At 30.1% G+C, this 12,700-nt stretch overlaps 1 protein-coding gene across 1 annotated transcript; it reads left to right on the top strand.

The window, feature by feature from the left end:
- Positions 1-11,147: 11,147 nt before the first annotated feature.
- On the top strand, positions 11,148-12,698 carry LOC123893765 (cellulose synthase-like protein B4). Its single transcript, XM_045943563.1, has 2 exons — positions 11,148-11,453; positions 12,248-12,698. Exons 1-2 carry the CDS (start codon positions 11,197-11,199, stop codon positions 12,681-12,683), a joined length of 693 nt encoding a protein of 230 aa, XP_045799519.1. The 5' UTR covers positions 11,148-11,196; the 3' UTR covers positions 12,684-12,698.
- The last annotated feature ends 2 nt before the right edge of the window (positions 12,699-12,700 follow it).

Here is a 12,700-nt window from a genome sequence, read left to right as displayed (position 1 = left end):
CTTGTAGAATGATTGCACATAGTTGTATTCTGAAACCATTTTACTGGTAGAATGGTTTCAGTGAGTAATTTATTAATTGTGTTTGCTTCTGAAACCATTTATCTGGTAGAATGGTTTCAGAGAGTTGTAAACTGAAACCATTTTGCTGGTAAAATGGTTTCAGTAAGTTGATTATTAGTTATTTGATGAGATTAAGGTAGTGAAAAATTGGGTTTTTTTTTTCTGTGTCCAAATCAAACGAACCAAGTCTCTATTTGTAGAGAAAAAAAAATTATGAATTTTGGTATAAAAAATAAAAAATAAAAAATTAATTTACGACGAAATAATCGAGTTTAAAGTAGTGAAAAATTGCGTTTTTTTTTCGGTGTCCAAATCAAACAAACCAAGTCTCTATTTGTAGAGAAAAAAAAATTATGAATTTTGGTATAAAAATTAAAAAATAAAAAATTAATTTACGACGAAATAATCGAGTTTAAAGTATAAAATGGAAAAAAATTAACGCAGCCAATCAGATCATGACACGTGGCCTGCCTTTTTCAGGAATTTCTCTCTCCGCGTCATCAAGCAACTACCACGCGCGGCTGTCGGTGCGTGTGATGCACGCGCGCTGCTTCTGGCCACTAACACGCTGCCACGTGTCCTGGGGGGGGAAAAAGAAGTGGGGGGTGCGTGTACTGTTGCGTAAAATTACAGAAATGCCCCTGTTGCTCTATTCTTCCAAAAAATTAAAAAATGGGTATTTTTGTCCAACTCAAAAGGTGCACCTTGCTAATTTAGACCCAACTGGGTCTAAATTAGCAGCCCCCTATATATATATATATATATATATATATATATATATATATATATATATATATATATATATATATATATATATTAACAAATAAAACAGCCGTCTCAGCACATGATGTGCCAAGATAGACTATCAAAGTTTACAAATAGTCACCGAAAGAAATACAAACAATCATACAAGGCCCAAACATAGCAAAGGACTAGACCACCAACTATGGTAGTTTGAGACTAAAGTAACAATCGTCGTCAACCACCTATAGGAAAACAGTTTGATCTTGTCCAGCATTTGATGAGGAGTACTTGTTGAGCCTCTAAACAATCTGTGATTTCTTTCCGTCCACACTACCCAAGTGCAAACAAGCCAAATGAGCTACAAAAACGATCGGCGCGCTCGAGAACTACCTGCTTAATATGTGAACTGAACAAAGTGATCCCGTATAGAAGTGGAACCCACTAAAGGAATGTCAATTCACGAGCGAACTAGCGTCCAAAGAGAGCCAAAGGTAATGCAAGAGATGAACAAGTGACGGGACGTCTCGACCTCCCCACATCCAATAACACAATAAGGAGCTGCTGTAGAAACTATGCCACGAGTGACATATTTGCTTTTGTGGGAAACCTGTCACGCAATAAGCATCACGCAAAGATGGAGACCTTCAAAGGTACCTGAGTGTGCCAAATGAGATTCTCCACAACATCCAGAGTAACCGAAACATGAGCCGTCAAGAGCTGGTAGGCTCCCCGGACAGTGTAACCTGTATCAGGGTCTGGCTGCCACTGCCACTTGTCTGAAGAATGTGCCTGCAGGGAAATGTTTGAAAGTAACGACTAAGACTCTCCCTGCATCTCCTCCTCCCACACCCTCAACTGTCTCCGCCACACCCAAGCCTCCCCTTCCACCCCCACCCTAACGAGAACATCTCAGCCACCGTACAACGTTTGGTCTCAGCCAAATCAAATAGACGCCCAAAACCGCTCACACAAAGGAGACTCATCCACTCAGGGATCTGTCCAGAAGAAAGTATCTAACACATCCCCAACCCTCTTCACAACATGCTCCCCGAACCATCTGCCCCAAGGCTCACCACCGTAGCTGTAGCTCAAATGGTAGCTACCAGGGACATTATTGGAGTGGTCGGGGGTTCGAACCCCGGATTCCACATTTCTCCACATTAAATGTGCGAGACTCTAGCTACTAGGCTACTTGACAAAAAAAATGGTTAAATACGTTTTTTGTCCCTATAGTTTTCCAGAATTTTCGTTTTAGTCCCTGAAAATTTTTTTCACACTTTTTAGTCGCTGAAGTTTTTTCCGTCAAGGTTTTTAGTCCATACTTTTAATCAAACTATTGTATACTTTCATATTTTTGAATGATTTTTTATATTCATGTTTATAATATTATAAGAACATCTCCGATAAAAATTTAGATTTTTTTAACATAAGATGAATTATTTATGAATTTTTATGTGCAAAAAATTAAAAAATTCATATTTAATTCATCTCTTGTTAAAAAAATTTAAACTTTTGTAAGAGAGATTCATATAATGTACTAAACACGAGGGAATAACATTTAAAATTTCGAATGATATGCACGAGTTGAATGAAAAATAGGGACTAAAAATCTTGACGGGAGAAACTTCAAAAACTAAAATGAAAATTCTGAAAATCTATAGGTACCAAATCATATTTAACCAAAAACTACATGATTATGGTGTTTCCAAATAGACCATGTGTAAGTCACCTAAATCAAATGGATATTGTATTCTTAACTTGTTTTCTGTGACAATGCACAACCGATGTCTAACCAAAACTATCATATACAACCATAATTTACTAGAAACACGACAGTCAAATGTTTTCAGGAGATCAATATTTTAATCCTAAAAATAAATAATTTATGTGTACAAATTATTATTATTATATATATATATATAAGTCCCCACAAAAATTATTATTATCTCCGCCTTTAAGTATAATACTCTCTTGAGATTTTTCACTTTCCCCTTTACCCCTTTCAAATTTCCATTGACAAATATAGGTTCGCATAGTGATAAAAAAAAAAAGTAGACACACATATTATTATATGAGTAGAAATACAGGTTCACGTAACAATATAATTATAAAAAAAAAATAGACACTATATTCAACAAACAGATGAAATTTGGGTACAAGATACAAACAATTGATCAGCTGACACATACGCTAAACTGCAAAGAGCACACATAGAGACACCTGCATCCGAAATAACACTCTGCCGCCAGAGATTATTACGAGTCAACAACATATCCCGAAGAAGCTGTCAAGACAACAATGCCACTATAAATAGGGCCCAAGCTTTCCACACTTTTGGAAGCAGACATGTTTCCTCTTCAGAGATTAACACCTTGTCAACTATGGATTGACGGAGAACCAAATAAGCCAACTTAACTGAGAAGAAACCACTTTGGTCATGCCTCCAACATCAAGTATACTCTGTACCGGAGATGTAATAACCATTCAGAATACCAAGGAGACTGTCCAAGAGGTGAAACTCCCAGACAAAAAGATATCTTCTCCACCTTAAATCTCAAACTCATTGGCCTTCGGCCTATTTACTCATCTTCCTCACTGTACTAGAATTTTGGGCCGAAACTTGAAAAAGCCTTTTAAACTAATTCTTTAGAAGGGTTTCCCCCGCCCAAAGATAAAACCAGAAGGAAATCATGCGTCCATTACTAACCTTTATAGACACCCCATCAGAAAGATGGGGGGAAGGAGATAACGGGTCGTATCTTGTAAAGATAGTATCTCTCCAAAGATTCACTCCTCCAGAAATTATAACGAATACGAATTTCACAAAATAACGTTATAACGAATACAAATTTCACAAAATAACGTTATAACGAATCGCCGAATTTCACAAAATAACGTTATAACGAATACGAATTTCACAAAATTCACTGTTGGAATGAAAGTTTATATCTGATAAATCATCCATAAATTTTTTTAGAAAAATTAAAAATTATTTGATATGTTATTGAGACCTATCAAGATTAACGGTTACGGTGGACCACCATCTGCCATCAAAATATTATTTCTAATTAACGTAAACTCACCAATGTCCACAATTTCAATGTATACGCTGCAATTATTTTTGATGTGGTCCACAACAGTGATCCGTGCTAGTGTATCAAAAAATCCCAGCTCAAATATTTCCAATTTAATTAATTATGGGGTATACAAAGTTGCACATAGAGGCCATTAAACTACAATTTTCATTTTATGTAAAAAAAAATAATAATAATAATTTTCATTTGTTTACTATAGAAATTTAATTTATAATAACCGCTTCTAAAGTGACATAAAAATTAAATTCTTTCAAAATATATGTCTCTTCCATATATACACTAAAAAATTAAAAAGAAAAAAAAAATGTACTCCCTCTGATTTCAAATTTATAGAGTAATAATAAATCTGATCCATATTATAAACTATATTCATATTCAATAAATTTAGAAAGTAATTTTTTGCTTATATATTTTTCATTACATTTCCTTGCATAAATATAATTTTTTTACTTATATTTAAAATTAGAGGGAGTATAAACTTCTCAACTAAACAAATAAAAAGAAAGAGAAAAAACGGTATAAATTTAAGATTTTTTAAATTAAAAATTAATGTATAGACCTATATATTAATACATCAAATATATAAATGATATAGAAAGAATGTCAATGGTGAAGATATCATATGATATTTTCTTATATATTCAAACAAGAAAATAAGCAAAAATATTGCAAAAGTAAAAAGACAAAAATAATCCAGTATAGTATATATAATGACCCTCTGAAAAAACATTTATGCTCCAAATTATCAAAGTAGAATTAATGAATATTGAGGTGTGAAATGAATGATACACTAATACGGATCACAATTGCAACATCACATGAACCAAAGAGAAGAAGTTCCTCAAGCTGCAATAGAAAGGAAAAAAAAAACAGCAATAGAAAGAAGAATAATGTGAGATGAGATGAGAATGTGTGTAGAATTGGGTGCTTATTATATAACAATTTTTTTTTTTATTTTGGAGTGATGGGCACACCGACAAAGTGACAAAAAATTTGTAACTGATCCATTTTTGTGTCCTTAATTTATAGTATTGTAGTAGTCCTCGTTATACATGCAAATTCAATTTAAATCGTTGGATGTTAGATGGTACACGTGTACGTGAATTTGATAGTACTCCTATTTTTAGAAGGAACCAATTATATTAATAAAATAAAAAATAACACTCTACATTAGCACAACATGTGGACAATGGAGTTGGCATCCTTTTCATTTCTTATTCTTTAATTTTAATTTTTTTTATTAACAAAGTTTTTAAATATTTTGAGGTGTACAAAAAATATTTGGACTTATTTAATGTCATATTTTTGTATTTATACTTCCAAAACTACATAATAATGGATGAAAATGAAAAGAATAAGAAATTGAGAGAATGCTAACTCTGCACAATAAGAGGTGTTAAGTAAAGTCAAAATACAATGAGAGAAAAAAACATCAAACAAAACCACTGTGTCAAAAGATAAGCATATCATATAGCCCTTAAACAAACTAGTGTTCAAATACCACATATAAAAACTACAATCAAATACCTTAAATTTTACTTTAAACCACCACCACACCTGAAGTTGGATGTTATACAAATCACATGATCCACTTCAAAAGTTTTCTGATTATATATATACTCAATCATTTCTATATATATACTCCAAATTGGAGTTAACCAAATTATTTTAAAGATTTTTTTAATCTTCAAGAAACGAACTTGTAGACCACTAAAGGCAAGAGTATGAGGGAGAGCATTGTTGCGAAACACCTTGTATTCTCAACTAGTTCATCACACCACACCACACCACACCTTAAGAGCTCTCACATAAAAAGAAAAGATGAGATAAGGGAAACCACAACCAAAGACTACATAATTGGGAATCAGCATTCACAATTCCCCTTTGAAATTACATTGATATTTGATGCATATCTTATACTGCAAAATCATAGAGTCATTTTGAAATTAGTTGTATGACATGATAACTTGTTGCCATCTTTTTGGATGATTGCGTGAAACTATTTTACAGCCTTAGTACATATACTCAGCGAAATTGAAAATGTGAAATAATATTGATGGTGGCTCTATAAGTACACAAAATCGCAACCAAGTAATAAAGTGATAAGTTATCGTTCTTCGCAAGGATTGTGCTAAAATTAATAGTTTCGCTTAAGAATTTAGAAAGTAAAAGTGATTTGCATTCACTTTGTTCGTTTGAAAGGGTTTGGTTTAAAAGTAAATAACAATAAAGTAAAGGACAAGAAAGCAAAGAGCAATAATGATAAAATGGGTGTGTGTGTGGCCACACGGGGTGGTTAAGTGTTTCGAATCCCTCCCTTACTCCTGCTTGGTAAATGACATTATACTTTTCTTCATTACTAGTTATAGTCTACCGGATTAATTTCCATTAAAATAAGCATAGTGTTACTATTCTTATTTCTATTGCAACATGACTTAGGACTAATCAATGCTTCGATAGGTTTAACCTTCGTTATCTCATATCATTACATTTAATGAGTTCAGCCTCGTAGAGTACGTCCTAACCTTTAGAAGTTCAGTATTTAACAAGTCTTCTCCGTCCGCTTGGTTAACTTATTCATTGCATAATTTAACTACGTGTGATTCTTAATCCTGCCCCTACCTCATATACCGAATTTAATGGTCTCATAGTTGGTACAAAGAATTGTCTTTTTAGTCCGGCCTATTAATTCTGTTGTCATGGGATCAGTTAATTTCCTCTAGGTTCATAATGTGATCAATATTAAGAATGAAGAATTAAAACAAGACAATTATAGAAAATAACTCAATAACAATCGAATATAAACTTTCTCGAACCATAATTACATGTCTCAAACATTCATATGGGTGTTCATCTACTCGACCTAACCTAGAAAAAATAAATTACAAAGACAATAAAAGAAAAGAACCTTATTGGCCTTGAAGTTCCTTGGCCCTCATTGCCTCCTCCTTAGAGTTCTCCTATCTCGAGAGTGAATATTGAATAGCTCTCAATATTTCTTAATGAATAATTGTGAATGAGGAGGGCTCTATTTATAGTTTTTCAGCTGAATTTGAGCTTTTTCTGTGCACCCATCGTATGCATCATAGCCACGATGACGTTCAAAATCGTCCCATCGTGGCCACGATGGATCATATCGTGGCACGATTAAGATTTACTCAAGATTTTCTGTTTTTCTTCACCGCCTTTCATCGTGTCACACTGCTTCTCATCGTGGGCACGATGACTCGCGTTGTTTTTGACGTTTTTGCCATTTTTTGATGTTTTTTTCACTTTTCTTGCTTCTGGGCCAAATAACTTCATTTTTCCAAGTATTTGCTTGCTTTTGGTCTTCAATTGCTATTAAAACTACCCTACTATTAAAAACATCATATAATTGACTGTCATCAAATATAAAAAAAGTATTCTTAATTTATAATAAAAAGAATTCATCAAATTAATATTTAAGATAGTATTCTAAGCATATAAAACATAATTATTTTTTAAGTCATTAGATATAGTTTAATGGTGAGGGGTTTGGGCGGAATGCATGAGGTTTTGGGTTTGATCCACGGCTTCTTTTTAAAAAAAAAAAAATTAAAAAAACTTAATTACTATTTGAGTAAACTAGACCCTTACCCGTGCGATGCACGGATGTGATGCGATTGTTTTTATTTTACAATTGCATAAAACTGAAACATTAAATATTTTCAAAATAATAATAAAATAGAGAATCCGATATTCAAAAGATTTACTTTCTAAGGAGAAGAGACGTGGCATTGTAAGTGACCTGATGTGGTTAAATGAAAAAATATTATTGGTTTAAGGATTATGGTTTACTTTACATGGGTAACAGAATAACTATCTAAAATATATATATATATATATATATATATATATATATATATATATATATATATATATATATATATATAGGAGTAATAGGATATATCTCCGCACAACATATAAATCTATTTCAAAACACACAAAGGATCGGATGAAAAGAGATGTGGCAAAATCTAAGTCACACAATTGACATATAAATAGTGACAGAATTAGAAAAACTCAAATAAAACAAATAAAATTAAAGGGTACATACCTTTTAAAAATATTCCAAAGGGATATGTGTGAAGAGCATCAACCTCACAGTTCAGTTCTTTTGAGTAAGAGATGATGACCCAAAGCCTAAAATCAAAAATTATAAAAATAAGAATATCATTAAAAAAAAATGAACAAATAAAAAAGTAAAGTAAACGAAAGTAAAACAACTATTACATAATTCAATTAAAAATAAGGTATATATTATTTAATTTGTATCATAATAGAATATGAATACACATATACAGTAGCACTTAACTAAACCTATAAATGATGTGCAACACAAAAGTTGAATGTATGATGTGCAACAAACAAAAAATGTCAAATTCTCTTAATTTTATTTGTTATGCAAAAAAGTTAATTTTTGCAAAAAATAAAATAACTACAACAAATCATGGTTTTAGAAAATAACATAAGTATTTATACCCGATGTACAAAATATGAAGAGGCAAGATAATGGAAAGAGAAATTGCACATATAAGACATGAAAAAATCTATTCTCACATTCAACCGAAAAAATAAATGGTAATCTTTTTAAGCACATGATTGAGCATCAGGGGACGAAAATATTTGTTTCTAACATTCGTAATGGTTAGTTAGGAAAATATGAATGATACAAATTAAAACAATTGTAACCTATATATTAAAATATTGGTAGAAGACTCCAATGGATGAAAATTGAATGGTGACTTAAGAGATGAAAAATATATTACCGGGAGTTACAAAGTTAATTAATGTGTATTTTTATATTCTTTTTTTTTTTGATAATAATGTATTTTTATATTCTCCTTATTATAATATAGTATGCAAAAGTTATTATATTCGCCAAAAAAATTAAAGGCTAAGTAAAAGCTTGAGTGAGTGTATATTAAAAAGTCATAAGTATATAAATGTAGAATATGAAAAGTATAGAGATGACAATAATAATAATAATAATAATAATAATAATAATAATAATAATAATAATAATAATAATATAAGTAGAAATGATGTGGCATTGTATAGTAATTTAATTGGATTTAAATGGATGACATGGCTAAATGAAACAATTTGATTGGTTTAATTGGATTAGGGTTAGGAGAACTATCTAGGAATTATCTATATATATAATATATAATATATAATTCCTAGATAGTTCTCCTAACCCTAATCCAATTAAACCAATCAAATTGTTTCATTTAGCCATGTCATCCATTTAAATCCAATTAAATTACTATACAATGCCACATCATTTCTACTTATATTATTATTATTATTATTATTATTATATATAATTCCTAGATAGTTCTCCTAACCCTAATCCAATTAAACCAATCAAATTGTTTCATTTAGCCATGTCATCCATTTAAATCCAATTAAATTACTATACAATGCCACATCATTTCTACTTATATTATTATTATTATTATTATTATTATTATTATTATTATTATTATTATTATTATTGTCATCTCTATACTTTTCATATTCTACATTTATATACTTATGACTTTTTAATATACACTCACTCAAGCTTTTACTTAGCCTTTAATTTTTTTGGCGAATATAATAACTTTTGCATACTATATTATAATAAGGAGAATATAAAAATACATTATTATCAAAAAAAAAAAGAATATAAAAATACACATTAATTAACTTTGTAACTCCCGGTAATATATTTTTCATCTCTTAAGTCACCATTCAATTTTCATCCATTGGAGTCTTCTACCAATATTTTAATATATAGGTTACAATTGTTTTAATTTGTATCATTCATATTTTCCTAACTAACCATTACGAATGTTAGAAACAAATATTTTCGTCCCCTGATGCTCAATCATGTGCTTAAAAAGATTACCATTTATTTTTTCGGTTGAATGTGAGAATAGATTTTTTCATGTCTTATATGTGCAATTTCTCTTTCCATTATCTTGCCTCTTCATATTTTGTACATCGGGTATAAATACTTATGTTATTTTCTAAAACCATGATTTGTTGTAGTTATTTTATTTTTTGCAAAAATTAACTTTTTTGCATAACAAATAAAATTAAGAGAATTTGACATTTTTTGTTTGTTGCACATCATACATTCAACTTTTGTGTTGCACATCATTTATAGGTTTAGTTAAGTGCTACTGTATATGTGTATTCATATTCTATTATGATACAAATTAAATAATATATACCTTATTTTTAATTGAATTATGTAATAGTTGTTTTACTTTCGTTTACTTTACTTTTTTATTTGTTCATTTTTTTTTAATGATATTCTTATTTTTATAATTTTTGATTTTAGGCTTTGGGTCATCATCTCTTACTCAAAAGAACTGAACTGTGAGGTTGATGCTCTTCACACATATCCCTTTGGAATATTTTTAAAAGGTATGTACCCTTTAATTTTATTTGTTTTATTTGAGTTTTTCTAATTCTGTCACTATTTATATGTCAATTGTGTGACTTAGATTTTGCCACATCTCTTTTCATCCGATCCTTTGTGTGTTTTGAAATAGATTTATATGTTGTGCGGAGATATATCCTATTACTCCTATATATATATATATATATATATATATATATATATATATATATATATATATATATATATATATATATATATATATATATATATATATATATATATATATATATATATATTTTAGATAGTTATTCTGTTACCCATGTAAAGTAAACCATAATCCTTAAACCAATAATATTTTTTCATTTAACCACATCAGGTCACTTACAATGCCACGTCTCTTCTCCTTAGAAAGTAAATCTTTTGAATATCGGATTCTCTATTTTATTATTATTTTGAAAATATTTAATGTTTCAGTTTTATGCAATTGTAAAATAAAAACAATCGCATCACATCCGTGCATCGCACGGGTAAGGGTCTAGTTTACTCAAATAGTAATTAAGTTATTTTATGAGAATCTATATTGGAATTCAAGTTTTTTCTTATTATAAATGTATGGCTTAGTTTCAACCGCATAAAACATGACCATGATTTGTTGATGTGATAAAAGAACACGGTAATTATTCTCATCCATTGATTTCACATCAGATAGTTTACAATCGCATGCATCAAAATAATCTAAACCGTTCATTATAATCAGCCGGCTGATACTGTAACTGCGTTACCACAGGTTATCCGTTTCCCATAAAACATAGCACAAAAGCACATTGGTCATAATAAAGAGACACACTCATTCCCCTGTTTGCTCTATTTTAGTTCAACATGACCAATCAAAATCCTCTCCCTCTCTATGACAAAATTTTGGTAAAGTATACATTTTCAAGAGTGGTGGATTCAATCACTTTGCTCTTCCTTATCTTGCTTCTTGGTTACCGTATTTTCTATAGCAACATTTATACATTCCCCTGTTTTGTTGCTCTGTTTTGTGAGTCATGGTTTACCTTCACTTGGATTCTCACCATGAACCTCAAATGGAATCCAGCATATACCATAACCCACCTAGACCGTCTCTTGCTCAGGTATATTGTTATGCCTTCGATTACTGTATGTTAAAGTTTTTTATAAAAAAATTTCTACCAACAAAATGACAAACATCACTGAAATACGCACACAATTATGAGGTTCTGGTTGAAACTCAGTCAAAATGTTCAATTTGAAAATATCGACATTTACATTTGAACTGGACATTTCGGACAAAATATTATTTTTTAAATCTCTTTTAATTGTTTTTATTAATCTATTGCATTTTTAAAAATGACAATCCGAGAAAAATTAAAAATTGTTTTTAATAGCTTTTTTAGAAAATTATTCTTGATAAGTGATAACTGTTTTTTTTTTCTTGAAAAAATAATTCATTATGATAAACAAACACAAAATAGATTATCATCTTTAAAAAACTCATAATTACTGAATAGTAGTATTATTTTTTAATAGATATGTACGATGTTATTTTTATCATTTTTCAATAATTGGTTTCTATGTCCGATGTTATTTTTATCATTTGTTTTTGTTGATAATGTCGTTACTTTTATCTTGAATTTTTTATTTTCAAAAAAGTCATAGCTTAATTTATTCCAAGTTTAAAAATTCTAAATTTTAGTAAATATTTTTTTTTTTTGACAGAGTAAATAAACATTTTATAAAGTGATAAACATGTCTATGAAATATATTCAAACATTGCGTAGAAAATTTCAGCCAGACTAAAAATTGCAGGTAGAGAATTTGTGTAGAGGTTAAACATACTACAAAAATTAAAGACTAAACTTAAAAAATTCCTAATAAAAACATATTTAACCATTTTTTTCATTAATAGGGAAGACGAGCTTCCACCATTGGATTTGTTTGTGACAACAGCAGATCCTGTTCTTGAACCACCAATCATCACTGTGAACACAGTGTTGTCTCTGTTGGCACTTGATTATCCAGTTAATAAATTAGCTTGCTATGTTTCTGATGATGGTTGTTCCCCTCTCACATTTTATGCCATTGTTGAAGCCTCTAAATTTGCCAAGGTTTGGGTACCTTTTTGTAAGAAATACAATGTGCAAATTAGAGCACCTTTTAGGTATTTCTCTGATGAGAATCTTGTTAGCAACAGAGAAGAGTCACCAGAATTTTATCAAGATTGGTTAAGAATGAAGGTACTATTAATTATGCTAATTTTGATTTTCAGAACACTCATTTCAATTTTTTCAGAGAAGAGTCACCAGAATTTCAATTTTGTCGGTGAATTTCTAAAATATACTTAAAATGTAATGGTTATTTA

This window comes from Trifolium pratense, linkage group LG7 (genome assembly GCF_020283565.1).
Source record: "Trifolium pratense cultivar HEN17-A07 linkage group LG7, ARS_RC_1.1, whole genome shotgun sequence".
In the NCBI taxonomy this organism is placed as follows: domain Eukaryota; kingdom Viridiplantae; phylum Streptophyta; class Magnoliopsida; order Fabales; family Fabaceae; genus Trifolium; species Trifolium pratense.
This window is presented reverse-complemented; position numbering and strand designations above follow the sequence as displayed.